We start from the raw sequence: 19,074 nt of genomic DNA on the forward strand, positions 1-19,074 counted from the left end.
TCAACATATTTGAATATTGAGTTAAAATAAACAAGACTTGAAGATGTGGACTTCCTGCACACAGAATGTCATATGAATTATGAACATTAGTCAGAATTCAACATGAACATATCCTTGAAAATATATTGTATAAGAATGATTGTTATTTAATGTACATTAATACATAAAAATTTCATTCTACGAAGTCCTAGAAAGGATGAATACATTCAGTCTTTAAAAGCATTTCACCCATTACAAAAGTGAAAATCTTTCATGTGAGTTCTTTTCATTATTTCTCAACATTTCCCTTTTTTTTTTTTTACTGAAAAATGTTCTTAGGAGGAAAAACTGGTGAGAAAAGTTTTTTTCTGAAATTTTCCTGGTCTTTCTAAACTTTCTAAACTCTTTCGGAAGGCCAAAGTTCAGATATTGATTAGAATTAGCCAGCCACTTCCTTGGTTTCAGGCTTCTGGTCATTCTCATGGTCAGTTAGGTGCAAATGAATGATTAGGAAAAAGAGATGTTCATCTCATGTTCCATAAGGGACTATGAGATGAGATGTGCTCCACAATTGAGTCCTTGTATTTTAGTCCACAAACTGATAGGATGTATAAATTGCACAGGACTTTATCATTTCTTCATTTTTATATCAGCTTGAGCAGTGGAGAGTATGACATTTGGACTGGTATGATAATCAACTTTCATTCCTAAATTCCAAAGTGGAGTTTAGAAATGGCATTTGAAAGCCATTTTATTTATTAATGTTTTTTAGCCTTGTTTCTTTGGTATCTGATGCAAAGAATATTCTTCTCCCATTTGTCTTGAGTCTTTACTATGAGGTTTGTGGTTTTGCCACAGTACTGTACTTCACATCAGGCTATTCCCATTTTGATGAGATTTCACTGTTTTCAGGGCTTCCTAGTTTAAAACTGGGAGCAAAAAATCAGTTCACGATTGTTCGATAAATTTTTAAGTATAAAGGCGATGACAGTCCCATTTACCTCTGAGAACTAAGTAGTAAAATCACATTTTGCTTATTTTTAATGCTGGCTTTTTATGTCTAGTGTCACACTCAAGACCTGAACTAAATGGAACATATATTTGGGAAAAATATCAACAAAGATAAATGGATAAAGATACTGGAAAATTTCAGTGACCCTTACTTGTTAAAAATGTTGCTGATGAGAGCAGGAAATGATCTAGAAACACCTAATGAAAATGCAGTAACCTCTTACAGAAACTAACTTAAAAACATATGATGGTCTTCCTGGAACACTGGCTCAGAGGTCATTTAGATATATAAAACTGCTGCATTGTGGGTATTCAGAATTGTCTGCATTGACACTCTCTGCATGGACAGTCTCAGGATCACTTTCCATTACCTGTGTGGGAGGAGTTGGCAGAATTTTACTGCTTTGAGATCCCATCTGGTAGGGTACTTAACAGATCTTTGGGGACTGCTGACAGGCTGTGTAAGTAGATTTAGTCTCTCATAGCTTACTTAAAAAGATGCTGTGCAAGAACCATTTCGTATTGACTTTGAAAAGCCTCCCTGATCCCAGCATGCCCAAAGGGTTATAGAATAGGATAGCCAGCTGAGGATCCAGGATGGCGGCGATGAGGAGATAACACAACAGGTGACGCTCTTGGGAAACTATTTTATTTTTTATCTTCTATCTTTTATTCGGGCAGCTAATGATTTACTTCTTTACTTCTCTTTCATGCTTCTGATATTGTCTTCTGGGTTATAGAATGTACTGCTGTCTTCATGACTTTGTGTTATGATCAGATATTCAGTTAAAGATGGTTGTTGTTAGGTGTGAAGTCGTGTCCGACCCATCGCGACCCCATGGACAATGATCCTCCAGGCCTTCCTGTCCTCTACCATTCCCCGGAGTCCATTTAAGTTTGTACCTACTGCTTCAGTGAATCCATCCAGCCACCTCATTCTCTGTCGTCCCCTTCTTCTTTTGCCCTCGATCGCTCCCAGCATTAGGCTCTTCTCCAAGGAGTCCTTCTTTCTCATGAGGTGGCCAAAGTATTTGAGTTTCAAATACTTGTTGTTAAAGATAGTTAAAGATAGCTGTGCTCTAATTATGACAGACACATGTACATCAGAGATATCAAATAAATGTCAGCAAATCTATCATGCCATTCTCATACTTGCTTTTGCTGTCTTGGAGGTTACTCATTACACTTTGGAAGGATGATACGCCTCCTGATAGATGGACGGCTGAACCCCCCCCCCCCCCCCCGGAAACATTTGCCAGATGATTGGAAGCTGTGACTGGGTGGCTCAGGAAGAGCTGGCTGAAACTCAACCCCTCCAAGATGGAGGTCTTATGGCTGGGTAGAAGGAGGCAGGATCAGGAAGGGATGCCTCCCCTGCCTGGATGGGGTGCAGCTTACGGCTGTGCTTTCAGCCAGGAATTTGGGGGTGATATTTGATGCCTCCTTATCTATGGAGGCGCAGTCACGAAAGTAGCCCAAGCAGCATTTTTCTATCTGCACCAGGCTAGACTACTAGCACCCTACCTGTCCTCAGAACACCTGGTCATGGTGATCCATGCAACAGTCACTTCCAAGTTAGACTTCTGTAACTCACTCTATGTGGGTCTTCCCTTGTCTCTGACTCAGAAATTAAAGCTGGTTTAAAATGTAGCTGCTATGGTCCTCACAAGGTCATCTTGGAGATCCCATGTCCAGCCTATGCTGGGGCAGCTGCATTGGTTGCTGATCAGCTTCTGGATCAGATTCAAGGTTTGCCTGGCCTTGACCAAAGCCAGGGTCTTTTTGGTGTTGGCCCCAACCTGGGGGAATGAGCTCCCAGAAGAACTGAGGGTCCTGATTTTGCTATCAGCATTCTGCAGGGTCTGCATGATGGATCTCTTCTACCAGGCATTTAGTTGAGGACGGGCTATGAAGAATGGCTCTCTCCTGATATATAGGCCTGGGGTGGCCTGTTTGGCCAGTTATCATCTGAAATCATCTCCTGGATGGCTGTTAGCTGTGTAGATGGGTATTGGGCTGGGAGTGGAGATGTCCTGCAGATTGAGTTTTGTTGCCATCTGGATTGTTGTATGTATTGTTTTTGGTGGGGGTTTTAGACTTTTAAAGACTTTTATTTAAACCGCCATGCACTGGCTAGACCCAGGAGTGGTAGTCAACAAGTATAAATATAATATAAATAAATAAAACAAAATAAAGAACCAGTAGCAAGATGCAGTGTCAAGAGTAGATAATGGACTGAGGAGTTCAGCAAGGTTCTGAAGGCCAGAAGCAGCAGGTATATTCATAGTCAATATGCAGGGAGGCAACAGGTACAGCTGGAAGGAAGGGACAAGCAAGAGGCAATGAACTCAGTCAGGCTTGTCCCTGCTTGGTCCTTTGTGATTCTCATAAGGGTACCTTACAGGCCCCCTTATTTCGGTAGAATAGAAGCATTAATATAACTTTGGAAGTAAGGTATTGTGTCTTTCTTGGAAGACAATCTATGCAAGAAGCAAGTCAGTATTGTAAAATAATATGTAGCACTGGAACTGAAAATATTATCATTAAAAATATTATCATCTGCAATTTTCTGGGGGCTTGTAAAGGTAAAGGTATCCCCTGTGCAAGCACTGAGTCATGTCTGACCCTTGGGGTGACGCCCTCCAGCGTTTTCATGGCAGACTCAATATGGGGTGGTTTGCCAGTGCCTTCCCCAGTCATGACCGTTTACCCCCCAGCAAGCTGGGTTGTAGATGAAACATTATCTGAATCCCTGTCTGTGTGGTTTTTGAGCTTCTGCACTGAAATTGCCTTGATTGCCTTAGCTGAAGCCCTGCACTAGGAAAATGTATAGCAAGAGGGTGTTTCTGTTGGTCTTCCAGGACTTTTCAGTGGCTCTTAGTACTCTTAGTACTATCAGCTTCCTAACCACAGAAGCATATCCTTCTTGAAAGGCAATTCCGATCAGATAATATCAGGAGAATTCTGTTCATCCTGGCTGTTAGCCTGTGAGTTTTGTAGGCATCCCTATGAACTACTGGGGAAGATCAACAGGTGATGTGAGCATGTAGTTGTCATTATGATATTGATGCCCAACTTTAGCTCTTATATTTATCACTTCCTAAGGAGGCAGTGGACTTATGGAACCAGGGTCCTGAGGCAGTGATGGGGTAGATGAGACTGAATAGACATTTATTTTAGACAAGACAAGATGGAGAAGCTATTAGATACAGCCAAAGCTGTATCGAGCCTGTTTTGTACTATCCTCCTGAATCTGGGGTTCCTCCTGAATCTGGACCTACTCTTGGATGCCCAAGTGACAGTGATGGTCAGGCGTGTCTTTATTAACTTAGACTGGTGATACCAACTGCAATCCTTTCTGGAGAAATCTGACTTCAGGGCTGGTCACACATACTTCCCCCAACCCACTCCCGATTGGATTATTTGTGTTCTGTTTACTTTCTATCAATTAAAATCTTAATCTGCAAAATTAAATGCACATAATAATTTATTATATTTTGCTAGTAACTTTTCTTGGGGATCTGTTTTAATTATCTGATTTACAAAGATCCAGCTTGCTTATCAGTAGAGTAAATATCTTTATTACTTCATTTGATAATCCAGAGATTGCTTATTACAACTCATATATGTATATTTGCTAATTAATTTTTTCTTTCTTTTTTCAGATCAGTTTTTTCCTGCAGCATGCAATATAGAAAAGAATTTTATTTCCCTGAATTATCTTGCGGGATACCTGCAACCAAAGCCAGCAGAAGGTTGCATCATCTCCAACACTGACCAAGGAAAAGAAGTTCATATCATTGAGCTTATCACCCCAGACTCCAACCCATACAGGTACAGTGGCCAAACATTTTAAAAAGAAAAATCTGTGATTGTGAAAAGGATACAGCCCTACACAGCAGAACTAAGAGAAATATTTCTCTTATGACCTTGGAAACAAGGATTCCAAAGCTGTTGACTTTTTGGGAAAAGCAATAAACATGATTTTTATCCTGGAAGAATATTACAGCATAACATCATATGTTGCCTTCAGATTTTATCTTAACATTTTATTTATTAACAAGATTTTTTCTCTATTTTTCTGTCCTCATAGGGCCACCAAGGCAGCTAACAAATTGCATCCTACAAATTAACATTCAGTTTTAAAGCCATTAAAACCAAATACATCAGTATAACAAGTTAAAATCAGAGTTTAAAATAAGTGCAAAGTAAAAACATGGGGGAGGAAGGAAGGATCATAAAAAGAAAAAGTCTTCACCCTCACCTTCTGGAAGCTTATAGGAATAGAAGGGGATGGGGGAATCTCCTTAGAGAGAGTTCAAGAGTGTTGGTGCCCCTACAGAGAAGGCCCTCTCTCAGGATGGGGGCACCCAAACAAGTAGTGTAGGTTCCTAAAGGAGTAGGCAGTCCTTTAGGTATGTTGGTCCAAAATTATGTAGCATTTTAAATGTCAGCATCAGCACCTTGAATTGGGCCAGCAAACAAATTGGAAGCCAGTATAGATGAGCTGAGATATGGTCCCTATTCCAAATCACAGAGACTGCTAAGCAGAATGACTGAACACTTTAGAATGATCTTAACTGGTCTTAGATGTGTGCATCTGGCTTAAATCTTACTTATCCCTGGAATTCAGCATTAAGGTTTGATCTTGGAGAATTCTTTGTTCACAACAAAAGGGAGGAGCATAGAAATCTGAGGTCTGCTCCCAATTTCTCTCACAGCAGAATTTTGGGTGTAAGTGATGAACCAAACAGGCCCTTAGAGAATGTTCCAGATTTGACCTGGAGAGAATAGATATTAATTTCTTTCCTAATGATTGGGGTCTGTTATCCTAAAAATCAGCAGCAGTTGTAGATAATTTCATGGAAAGTTGAAAATGTTCCATGGTGAGAAATCACTGAAGACTCAAGATTATTGATTTCAACAATAATGTGACATTTACTTCACATACATGAATAAATAGGATATAAATATACCTTTAAGATTCATAATGTAGCAATCGGAAAAGTTTGCGAAAAGAAAGGGAGACAAGTCTAGCTTCTGATAGGGAATATACAACCAACAACATTTAAATGTGAAGAGAGAGCTGGTGGGCCTTAATTATTAACCTAAAAAAGCATTTTGTTTCAATTGTTACGTAAAATTATTTTAACATGTGTTGCTTAACAGTCTGTTTTGCACATGTTGTACTGTCTGGGATAACCTCCAGCATTTTAATCAGCTGGCCAGACACAGGGAAGATGATGGATTGGAAGAAGGTTGATAGCCGAAAATTTCTGGCATGCTGGCTCATGTTGCCTTTATTTTCCACATGCAGTGCTTTCCAGGTGGATATCATCATTGACATTAGACCATCTAGGCCAGACATCACACTTGTCAGGGACCTTGTACTTATCCTCAAGTGTAGAAAATTTGTCAATTGGGTCATCAAGTCACATGATGTTAAGGGACAACTGGAAGTGATTGTAAGTAAATCCGGCATGGCTTCTTGCTTTGGGGGAGGCAGGGTGCTGTTGACAGCTTATGTTGCATGTGAAAGTATGATAACAGACATATGTCTGAATGTGTCCTCCCTTTTCACTAACAGTGTTGGTTGATAGCATTGCTTTTCTGGCTGCTGGGTGGTGTACTGCTCTGTTGATGGGGGGTAGTCCTTGTGAGGGATGAGTCCTCCTCATGTCTGATATCTTTGAGGGAAGCACCTGTGTTCAGATAAAGACTTAATCATTTTGAATTTTTTTTCACCATTTAGTGATGAAATAGGCCAGACTTTTAAAGAATTCATAGAAAGCATTGCAAAATTAACGTTTTTTTTTTCATTGTACAAGGCTACTCTACATATTCTCCTCACATAAAATAACCCAGAAGAGCCAATAGGTCTCCCTGCTGCCTTCATACACAAATGAAACCAACTAATAGGCTAGACGATTGTCAGAGTTTAATAGCAGTCTTTGAAGCCTTGGACCCCATGCTCTTACCATTCTGATCTCGGAACCTTGATTTGTGCTACCATTTGTGATATGGTAGCTGTTGCAGTGGCTGAGCTTTTGCAACTTCCTTAAGGTTGTTAGGCTAAAATCATCTCCAACAAACAGATGTGCATTATAATCTCTGGTAAAGTTTTCCAGGAAGAGATGAGGCTTTGCCTCCAGTCTCTGATACATTAGAAATTGCTGCTGTGCATATGATGAGAGTTGCCTAGCCCGGCTGGCAAAGTTTCAAGCTGTGCCAGAGAAAAGCAAAACAAGAGACCTGCAGGTAGTGCCAGAGTTACCCAGCTAGTTGTTTCTCCAGGTGGCTTCTTATTTTAAAGCTTCTGCCTACCAAACCACATAGTAGAAAAGGAGAATCATCAAATATGCACGGGTGATTCAGTTCAAATAAGCTGAAAAGTACCCAAATCAAGACTGACTCAAATACTTTTCAGACTTATCTGAGCTGAACCTTCCATCCCTGCACATAAACAGTCTGAATCAGTAGTGGACAAATCATGATTTGGAAATTCAGCCTACTTAAATGCATCCCCCACCCCCCAGTTTCTCAGGCAGGGGAAGAGAGTACTACCTGTATGGGGGAGATTTAAAGGGAGCAGGTGGTACATCTGTCATTATCACTTGTTCAGCCGCTCACTCTACATACTTACATGCTTCCCCAACCTTTGCAGGCCAGCTTGGGGAGGGATTTTAAAAAGCCGGTAGTGCACCTGTCTTTATCAGCTGTTTGGTGGGTGGTCTTTCCCCCCCACTTTGCAGTCAGCGGAGACACTGTCTGCTGGCATGGAAGGAGGGGAAGCATGTGCAGAACACCCCCCCCCCTACCCGAAGCTTTTTGGATTCAGCCGAATTGATTTGGCCAAATCTGAAAAAGTGAAGGGGTATTTGTGCAGTTCAGATTCAGCCTAACTCATTTGGGGCCAAATCCGAAACTGTATAATATTTTGTGTGTGCACATGTCTACTGTCAAAGACCATTGCAGGGCCTTAAACTGGAGGAGACACTAGGGAGAGGTCATCTAAACCTAAGATTGAACACAGGCAGTTTTCTAGAATCCTTTAATGACCTTGAGGAAAAAGCAATTCATATCAAGTGGTGGGCACGCCAGTCCCATTGAGGTATAATAACTGTATATAACTGCACACAATCCCTCTCAACCCCCACCCCACACACATACCGTGTTTTATTGCAAAGGAACTCCAGGAACAGACTGGAAAGGGAAATTGCTGAAATACAAGTTACTGCAACACTCAAAACAATGAAACTTCATATGGATATCGGTTTTCATCTCACCACATATGCTAATCTCACTCAGTCCTTAAATCTGTATTCTCATCAAGAAGGGCTATGCATCTTCTTGATTTTATTTATTTGGAATAGTAAATTGGGATAGTGATTGTAATGTCATAAATACTATAATTTGGAATCGTAGATAGGAATGTATTTTTCTGTTCTTGGGAACTCTGCACAACAGCTTAAAGAAATGTTACCTCCATGCTTGTGAGGAGATGGATAGAGCAGAAGAATAGAGTCTTGGCTAATTACTCTTGGCATTCTGCAATTAAGAAGGGTATATTTGCACATCAATCTCCAATTTTGATATATTTATTTCCTATACTATGTTTCCCCCAGGAATGAAACCCAAACAAGTAGTAACCATATAAACTAAGCTTGTTAATTCAGTTTGGTCCTTGCATCTGTTAAACAACCTTTATTATGTTCTATGCTATCTGTTCACCCTCTATCTATTTGTATGAATTGGTAACTTCTATTTCAGGGTATGAAGAAGTGTGCACGTACACAAAAGCTTGTTCCTTGAATAAAATTGTGTTGGTCTTAAAGGTACCACTGAACTTGAATTTTGTTCTGTGTCTATAAATATACAGCTATATACATCTAGGTGACAGATGCTCCATTCTGATCCACTGTTGAGAAGTATTACTAAACAGCCATGTAAATATTTCAAGATTTTTGAACCAGATCCACTCTTCAATTTTTCTAATGTTTTTCATTCCATTCAAATTAGAGTGGCTGTGAGAAACAACTAAGCTGAGGTGAAAAATAAAGTATGGGCCATTTATTTTTTATTGCTCTTTTTACCAAAATTCTCCAAGTATAGAGATGAATTTTTAGTTCCTGTTAAGTGTTTTCTGCATAACTAACAGTTGCTTCATTCTGTGCATTTGGCATACAGAGATATATTTTCAAGGCCATATGCGCTGTACCATTTGTGAATGGTGCACATGTGTAAATGTTTTGCCCATTACACACACACACAGCAGTAAATGAAACAGAATTAAGTTTCTGCTTGCATACATCTGCAGGCAACAACTGTGATGTAACTAATGATGTCCTATTAGTAAGTGACACTAGACATGTGTATTTTGGAGCCAGATCACAGTTTTGAGTAGAAGAAAATGTACACTAAAGCAAAAAACCCAAACACAGGATCTGTATTAATGCCAGTCAATTCAGTCAGGACAGAAAACATTATCCATCCTTACTGTAGTAGATTATCACTTGGGGGCGTTGATATCAGTTTACCAGACCACATGAAACTGAGATCACCACACGCATGAGCGCATGCATATACATACACAAAAATATATAATTGCTTATTTTGCTACCCAGTCACCTTTTTTTAGGACAGAGGTAGGTAACCTTTTTCTCTTGAGTGCTGAAAATAGATATGCATTGTTTATTTGTGACGATGTTGGTATGTCGACAAATGAAAAGGGGCAAGGAAGAGACAAGGGCTGTAGTTGTCCAGGTACACCATGAGAAAGCCAAGCCCCAGTGGCTCTATAGTGCCTCAGCAGCCGCCCTTGGTTGCTAGGTGGAAACTAGCTGTGTTTCCTGAGAAAAATGTTATGCTGAATAAATGATGTAGTGGGGACATGTTCTGGGGGTTGTATACCTCTGATTTAAATTTTCAAGCAAGATACCATACGGTAACTCTGTTTACTATTTGCTTCTAAGTAGGGGGAAGCAAAACTGTCAGCTATTTTAGGAATCTGTTTCATTCCTTCCTGCTTCCAAATGGCTTGTAGCCATTTCAGCCTCATGCACGTTTGTTCACTTCCAGCCATTTAAATCCTCCATTCTGCTTCCTTTCATTTGGAGTGGGTGGAGGAAGCTAAATCGAGGATTTAAATGGCCCAAATCCAATCAGACAAATGATCTGGGAAATGTGCAGGAGAGGCGCCTCCTAACCTAGGGTTCAGGGAGTGGCATGAACCAGCCAAATATGCGATGGATTTAAGATCATGAACCAGTCCATGCCCATCCCTAGTTTGGTCATTAAACCCTCCTCTTTCCAAGAACAGTGATCTCAATGTGAATTCATCATTACAGGAAAGGGTGAAGAAATGACCATGATTGAGGCCCAACATGCTTCTTTCGGGCCAGGGATCACCAGCCAGTTGGAAGGGACAAGAGCATAGGGCTCTTTTTTTTTTGGGGGGGGGAGTATAGGCAGAGAGGTGATCTCTCAGATACACTGGGCCTAGAGAGCATATGGACTTGAAGGTGATTACCAGAACCTTAAGCCTGATCTGGAATTCAGTTGGGAGCCAGTAGAGAGTTCTTGGAAGGCAACCCAGATGTGGAACCTCCATGGTGTATTTGTCAGGATTCTGACTGCAACATTCTGGACCAGTTGCAGTTTCTGGATCAAAGTTAAGGGAAGGTCTGCATAGAGCGAGATGCAGAAGTCTAGTCTAGACGTGACAATCACATGGATCACTGTGGTTAGATGTTCTGGGGCCAAGTAGGATGCTAGGAGCTTGGGTTTTTACCCCCCTGCCCATTCCTACTACTTTGGACAGATAAAATGTTTAAAATTTTCCTTTTAGCCATTGTAAATGAATTGGGCACATTGCTTTTTATATATTTATCTATTAATTAAAATGTGCATGCTACAAAATCTTGTTCAACATTTCAAAAGGTTGTGTTACAACCTTAGACCAAAGTATGAGTCCAGTGCCATCTTTAAGACCAACGAAGTTTAATTCTGGATCTAAGCTTTCGTATGCATGTTCTATTTCTTCAGACCAACACGGTTACCCACCTGAACCCATTACAGCCTTGTTATTAAGGGTCATTTCAACCTACCTCAAGTTAAGTATATAACTTGTTTTATCCTCTTAATTTTTCCTCTTAGTACCCGGTATTTCAGAATCAGTTTTTAAAGCCTCATAAATATAATAGAGTAAATAGTTCTATTTCCTTGTTCAGCAGAAGGGAGGTAAAAGAAGTAAAATAATATTCCATTAAATGTAGCATCTTCAATTCCCTAACGTTTAAAAATATGTGTTCCATAATGACCAGGGAGTCCCTTGTTTGAAGTTCTAAAGCATTCTGTATTATTTATATTCAGGCAGCGAATAGTGTTGGCTTTGGAAAAGAATCTGAGCGCTCTATGTCGATGACTAGAACCATAATATCTGATATTCCATCCTCTCCTGAGAATTTGATTCCATGGGCTTATGAGCGTGGCTACAATCTAGTCACTTCCTATACAAAAGCGCCTGTTGCTAATAGATTCCATCTACAACTCGAAGACACTGGTAAGAGTAACGATTGGTATTCATGTTCCAATATTTTTGGAACATTCTTTTTCTGCTTTCCAAGGGTTTTGATTTTTCCAGCTCATTTGGACTTCTTATGAAAGGAATTTCTACAAGATTTCTGTTAGAAGGCATATTTTTGTCAGCCTTACACTTTAAAATATACAGTTGTTAACTGCTTTCAATTAGAGATGGCAGTTGAAAATGTTTTTATCTGTTTCTTCAGTTTGCATATTGATAATCAATAGCTAAATTCTTGTCAGAAACTAGGCAACAAGTTATTGTTGTTCCAGTGAGGAGGTCAAGGGAGTGGGAGGTGAGGGTTGGTGATTCGTCGCAAAAGTTCAGTTAGGCATGTTTTACCTACTGAGGAGCAGTAAAACCCCTTTTTGCTATAAGAAAAGATTTTACATAGGATAGAATATGAAAGTTATGTGTTGCTTTGAATGGGCAAGGATGTTTGGTAAATTTTATAATGAGTGTAATCTAAGTCTTTGACTGTTGAAACTTATGACTCACTGGTCTTTGACGGTATAATAAATATCTATCTATAAATGTCTATCTATCTTATAAAAAGGAGAAAGCTATGTGCGATTGTCAATCAATCAATCAATAAATTAATAAATTAATTAAAAATTAAGCAAAAGCTGATCATTGATTTCCAGACAGGAAAATATATGCAATTGTCAAAGCAGAGTTGTAGTTGTCTTAGTTTATTGAAGCCAGTGGGATTCGAAGGCTATAAGGATGGCACCATAATGGAGATCTGGGCAGAGGGTTACCAACCCTTAACCTGGAGTTCTGATGAAACTACAGTTGGTCCACAGATTATAGAGATCAGTTCCCCTAGAAGAAATAGCTATATGATATATTTTCATCCCCACTGAGGCCCTTTCCCTGCTGAAACTCTGCCCTCTTCAAGGAACACCCCTAAATTTCTAGGAATTTCCGTAAACCAGAGTTGGCAACCCTTCTATGTAGGTCCATAAATTGCTACAGAAATAGCGGGCAGACATTCATACATCCCTACACTTAATGCCAGCTGAGATAGAAGGCTCTTATTACATTGATAATTGTGGACAAAACTAGCGAACTCTGTGTCTGTAGTTTTGTAAAATTGTTCCAGAGATTGTGAATCTGAAGGCCATTGTCCCTGAACAAAACCATAGGATGAAAAATTGAGTGGAAGAAAAGCTCTTTTCATCTTCTGGCAAACTACCCCAGTAGGAACCAGCAAAATCCTACTGATTAGAAACACTTTTAATTGCAGGCAAATATTGAATAATTAATTTCACAAGTATTTTCCAGATCTGTAGTTAATTTTGCAAAGTAGCTTGGTAACCAGTTATTACACACTGTAATCAAAAAATTATTTTAAAAATTAATAGATCAGTTTAAATTACGTCTTTGTAATGTTGTTTTATCTTTAGAAGAAATGAACGATGAGGAAGACCACTATATTCCCCCAGAGCTGAAGGAACTGCTGCGTATTGGTAACCCGATGCCTGCTCCAATCCCACCCTTGAGCGATGGTCTTATTCCTTTCCACTTCAACAGAGAGCATGGCAAGCATGAAGGAACCCTGCCATCAACGGATATGGCAGATGCAATGGACGGCTTTGAGCAGCTACTTCCAAAGAACAAAGAACCAGAAGAAGTGCAGGGCAGCATTGATGTCGCCCTGTCAGTAAAATGTGATGACAGTTCTATGACGGTAGCAGTTGCAAAAGACTCACTAGAGGTTGGTGCAATCCCTTATTTCCAGAAGAAGAATAACTGGATTACAGAAGATCATTTCAGAGGGGTTATTGAATTAAATGGCATGGCGTGTTTTATGTCTCAGAGGAACTCCTAGAGTTACAAAGGAGCATATTGATATTCTCTGCCTGACCAATGTCTGACCTTTGTTCCAAAGCTTTGAAGTTCTTTACCTCTGTTGACATTTGAAAACAACGTTTATGGATCATTCAAACATGGTCTCGGACGTTCCTTACCCCCTGTGAGAAAAGAGATCTTCTGAAGTTATATGTGCAGTTGTCTGTGTGTCTTGCAATAAAACGAGTATGTTACAGATCATACTTAGAGTCATAGAATCATACTTGTTCTTTTAGTTATTTGGTTGTTCAAAATTAGTTAGAAGCCCACCTTTCTCCCAGTTGGAACAACTGTGAAGCAGGATCTTGCACCAGGAATTCAGTCTACAGGTCTCTGGCATCTTCCTTTTTCAAGAGGAAGGAATAGCTGGCCCTTCAGATGTGGTACTCCAAGATGTAGTTCAGCAGGGGTCAGATGAGACAGTAGCCTAATAAAGTTCCACTTGGCCCTATACAGCTACTGGCTGGCTTGGATCCTCAATTTGAATGCTCACCATTCAGATACTGACTTAACCCACATGATTCCATGTCCCTTAGGCTGACACCTTGTGTCACTTCAGACTGCAAATGGGGTATCACATTTTTTAATGTTCTCGTATCTTTCCCACAAGCAAAAATCTAGTACAGGAGGACCAGGAGCTTTCTGTCTGGTTTGTTAGTTTTTGACTTGTGACAAGATTGTTTTTTTAATATTTAAAACTCACATGTGGCAATGTTAAAATAATATATATGTATTTAAAAACAGCCCTGTAATTTACAATCTGGTCTGTACTATAGCTGTGGCTATCATTTGTATGTGTGTTCTTATGTTTTAGGCCAGTGGTTACACTGGGACACAACTTTCACTATTGGATCCTACATGTAAAGCTAAGATGAATAGGACCCATTTCATTTTGCAGTCTTCTCTGCAGGAATGTGGAACGAGACAGATAGCCTATACCTTGGATAATGTTGTGTATCTGAACTCTGTGAGTATCTTGCAGGAAAGAAGGCTTGACCTTTGCTTGTGTGTTGCAGTGCTGGGCACTTCTCTACCTAAACTTCTAGGCCATTCCGCATGACTGTCAAATCAGCCTGTCCTGTTTAAATGGTTACTGCTGTTGTGGTTATTTGTTATTTATTCAAGGGAGCTAGAAGTCTTTTCATATTTCTGCTGTATGTACCTTTATTTTCTCTGTCTTACATTTTCCTTCTGCTTTTTAAAATTATTGTTAATTTTTAAAAAATATTTTAATCATTTTCTTTTAATATTTTCTTTTTAAATTGAATGCCACTTTAGACATACTATAAACAAACTGCTGTTCAGTAAGTAATACTCATACCTTTTTAACTATCTGAGCTTGGGTTAGGAACCTGACAGCTCTCAGATATGTTCTGAATTAACAGGCATTGTTGTATGTACTTCCACTCAAGACATCTTAGTACATGAGAGAGCCAGCTTGGTGTAGTGGTTCGGAGTGCAGACTTTAAATCTGACGAGCTGGGTTTGATTCCACACTCCCCCACATATAGTCAGCTGGGTGACCTTGGGCTCGCTGCAGCACTGATAAAGCTGTTCGTGATATCAGTGATATCAGGGTTCTCTCAGCCTCACCCACCTCACAGGGTGTTTGTTGTGGGAGAAGGAAAGGAAAGGAGAATGTAAGCCTCTTTGAGACTCCTTCAGGTAGAGAAAAGTAGCATATAAGAACCTAGTTTAGTTAAATGCCTTTTTTAATGCAGTCATTATATAGGATCTGAAGCTTTAATCTAAGTACTGAGCAGATTTTTCCACAGAAATAAGCAGGCATGCACACAATCCTGTTTCACTTGTACGATGCTTATCTTCAGCACTAGATCAGCATTTCTGCCATGCTCTTGCCTAGTTGTTGGCCAACTGAGGTCAACAGGCTGGGGCACCTCTTACCTTCTGCAATTTCATTGCTTAGTGGCAATTTTGGCATATATAGAAAAGCTTGTTGTCCAAATCAAATAAAGCTAAAGCAACCTGACCAGACATAGCTTGGTCCAATTTTTTTGTAAACTCTCCAAAATCCTGCATTGGCCAGACCTCCTGGCTGTTGATATAGAGATGTACCCAACGAAAAATCGTGGATCAACAGGCTGTGGAAAAGCACACATCTGGATCTCAGCTCAGCAGCTGGCCCTCCATCTTTAACTGCTAGGTTAACCCGAGACTGGCCAATACTCGTTTCCACTCAAGATCCAAAGCACAGATTTTTCTGAATGCTGAAACTGAGGCCAGTTTCAGCATCATCAAAGCCACTATAAAATTATGTGGTAAATGAATGAAGAAATTACAAGTACTTCCTTGGGCAGCAGCTATCCAACATCTGAGCAAATAAAGATAAAATTAAAGAGAAGCTGAACAGTCAGGAAATGCAGAAGAGCCAGAGTATGTGGCAAATCAAAATAAAAAAAGAATATGTGGCATCCTTGTGTGGGAGACTGAAGAGAAGCTAAAGTTAAAAGGGGAGTCCAGATGTCCCATATGGCCTAATAGCAAAGAAGAGAAAGGACAAAATTCTGCTTCTGGTAAAGCTATATTCTCCTTTTATTTTGAACAAGTTACTAAAACGTTCGATATGTGCAAGTCCAGTTCAGTGAGCCATGATTTTTGACAAGGCTGGATATATAGCTTTACCAGAAGTAGGACTGCTGGTATGCCCATTTAAATATTAATTCCCAGATCCCTTTTCCAGTCTGTACATTGGTTTTATTGCTCTTCTAGACTTCAGTTTTGGAACTGAACTGAAAGCATTTCCTCATGCATTCTATGCTTGTCTTTAGAGAGCCAGGGTATACAGAATTGGACTCTGACCAGAGGGATATGGCTTCATATCCTCAGTTAGCAATGAAAGAAGAAGAGCTGGGTTTTTTTTTATACCCTGCTTTTCAAACTACCTGGAGTCCCAAAGCAGCTTATAACACCTTTCCCTTCCTCTCCTCACAACAGATACCCTGTGAGGTAGGTGGGGCTGAGAGCGCTCTAAGGGCACTCCCATGCAAAAGCAGCTGGCTGAATGTGTAGGAGTGGGGAATCAAACCTGGTTAGAGTCAGATTAGAGTCTGACACACTTCAGCCATTACGCCACACTAGCTGGCAGTCATAGAATCATAGAATCACAGAGTTGGAAGGGACATCATGGGTCATCTAGTCCAACCCCCTGCACTATGCAGGACTCTCACATCCCAATCGCTCATGCACTGTAACCTGCCACCCCTTTGCCTTCACAGAATCAGCCTCCCTGTCAGATGGCTATCTAGCCTCTGTTTAAGAATTTCCAAAGTTGGAGAACCCACCACCTTCCGAGGAAGCCTGTTCCACTGAGAAACCACCCTAACTGTCAGGAACTTCTTCTGTTTAGATGGAATTTCTTTTGAATTAATTTCATCCCATTAGTTCTGTTCCGTCCCTCTGGGGCAAGAGAGAACAATTCTGCTCCATCCTCCATATGGCACCCTTTTAAATACTTGAAGATGGTTATCAGATCCCCTCTTAGTCATCTCCTCTCAAGGCTAAACAGACCAAGCTCCCCCACCCTTCTTCATATGTCTTGGTCTCCAAACCCCCCACCATCTTTGTTGCCCTCCTCTGGACATGCTCTAATTAGTCTACATCCTTCTTCACTGGGTGACACCTGGCAAGTTCCTGTCTGTCACCCAAGCTTCCTTCACAGGGTTGTGATAAGACCCCTGAAATGCTTGGAAAGTGAATGGTAGTGAATGTTACAACAGATGTGTATTAGTTTATTACAATTGTTTTTGTGTTGCCTCTTAAAAAGAATTCCCAAATCAGCTCAGATTAACGTAGATGTCATTAAAATCTGTTAACAATATCAACAACAATAAAAACATAATAATCATAATCTTCTAGGCCATTGGTCGAGCCTCTTGTGGCGCAGAGTGGTAAGGCAGCCGTCTGAAAGCTTTGCCCATGAGGCTGGGAGTTCGATCCCAGCAGCCGGCTCAAGGTCGACTCAGCCTTCCATCCTTCCGAGGTCGGTAAAATGAGTACCCAGCTTGCTGGGGGGTAAACGGTCATGACTGGGGAAGGCACTGGCAAACCACCCCGTATTGAGTCTGCCATGAAAACGCTGGAGGGCGTCACCCCAAGGGTCAGACATGACCCGGTGCTTGCACAGGGGATACCTTTACCTTTACCTTTAGGCCATTGGAGGACTAAGAAAACTATATCCCTCATAGTTGCCTCCCCCCAAAAGTTTGGCAAATAAGACCTTCTTCACCTGGCACATAAAGCTGTAAAATGTCAGTTCCAGGAAAACAGGTGGTATGAGTGAGTTCTGTGAACTGGGCCCTGTGATGGCTCTGTGCCTTCACATTACTCCTAGGGTGGGAAATGTGCACAGAACGACCTCCATAGTAGATCTTAATGCCCATTCATGTTTGTATGGGAGTCAGTGATATAGGGTTTAGACCCTACATCAGGGGTAGTCAAACTGTGGCCCTGCAGATGTCCATGGACTACAATTCCCATGAGCCCATGAGGCTCATGGGAATTGTAGTCCATGGACATCTGGAGGGCCACAGTTTGACTACCCCTGCCCTACATTATAGATTTAATGCTAACTACCAGTACATTGAATTGTACCATGAAACAAACTGGAAGCTGGTGACGTTCTTCTAGAATTGGTGAGATGTGTTCCAGCTAAATGCTAATATGAGGATACTCTGATGGTAAGATGTTTTTAGTTCCCATCAAGTATTACCTTTCTTGGTGCATGTTTCTGACTCAAAGAAACACGTGTTCTGAACCTTGGACCAAAATAGCCTTCATAGAACATAAGTTACCACTTTTTGTTTCATTTGTTAAAGATCGTTATTCAGCTGCCCTCACCAACTGAAACCAGTGGCTGGGCAGTTGATTATGAAGACATGGAATCGGGGGATAATGGATTTCCAGGCGACACTGATGAAACAGACACCACTTTTTCCAGCCGGCCCGAAATTGTTGTGGTATGTATCTATCCCTTATCTGGCTATGTGAAGAAAATTAACATGTGAAATTTGATACCTGATGCTACCCAGTATGTGTCATCATTAGACCTCTAGGGCAGTGGTCCCCAACCCCCGTTCCGGGGATCGGTACCAGTTTGTGGATCAGTCAGTACCGGGCTGCAGCTCCTCCTCATCCTCCTCCCCTGCTGCTGCCTCAGGGGCTGCCCTGCCACTCTGCTGCCGGCTCAACTTTGGTGCTTTCTGGCGGCCGCCATGGCTTGGCACTGCACAGCACTGCCACAGAGTGGCACTGTGCAGCTGCTGCTGGCAGCGCTCCCTCAGTGGGCAGCAGGAAAGCAAGTGGAGCAGGGGTCAGGCAGCGGCGAGGTCCCTCGGCAAAAGACTACCCCCCTCCGGGCCTCAGTAAAACTGTCAAGTGTTGACTGGTCCCCAGTGATAAAAAGGTTGGGGACCACTCCTCTAGGATATATTTTTGTTCTTTTCCCTGCAGTCTTTGTAGTACCAGATGTTTTCTGCCCAACCCCTTATGTTGTAAGTGCTGGTAAACAAGGTTGACATCCCTGTAATTTTTTTCTGTTAAATGCATTGTGTTCCTAGTTTAAGAGCAATTAGCTATGCCATCAGCCAGTATTGTCTTACTTCTTGCATCTCCCCCATTCCCCTTTTTGA

The 19,074-nt window shown here is 40.9% G+C and overlaps 1 protein-coding gene across 4 annotated transcripts in view; it reads left to right on the plus strand.

The window, feature by feature from the left end:
- TGFBR3 (transforming growth factor beta receptor 3) overlaps nucleotides 1-19,074 on the plus strand; it is a 167,339-nt gene that overhangs the window by 120,245 nt on the left and 28,020 nt on the right. For 3 of the 4 annotated variants that reach the window (XM_077333036.1, XM_077333032.1, XM_077333033.1), the window contains exons 6-11: nucleotides 4,656-4,824; nucleotides 6,308-6,455; nucleotides 11,362-11,551; nucleotides 12,982-13,292; nucleotides 14,241-14,393; nucleotides 18,262-18,402. In XM_077333036.1, coding sequence (XP_077189151.1) covers nucleotides 4,656-4,824; nucleotides 6,308-6,455; nucleotides 11,362-11,551; nucleotides 12,982-13,292; nucleotides 14,241-14,393; nucleotides 18,262-18,402 — 1,112 coding nt within the window. The remainder of the gene's footprint in view (nucleotides 1-4,655; nucleotides 4,825-6,307; nucleotides 6,456-11,361; nucleotides 11,552-12,981; nucleotides 13,293-14,240; nucleotides 14,394-18,261; nucleotides 18,403-19,074) is intronic. The other variant, XM_077333035.1, reaches the window with a different exon arrangement.

This window comes from Paroedura picta, chromosome 4, assembly GCF_049243985.1.
Source record: "Paroedura picta isolate Pp20150507F chromosome 4, Ppicta_v3.0, whole genome shotgun sequence".
Classification (NCBI taxonomy): Eukaryota; Metazoa; Chordata; class Lepidosauria; order Squamata; family Gekkonidae; genus Paroedura; species Paroedura picta.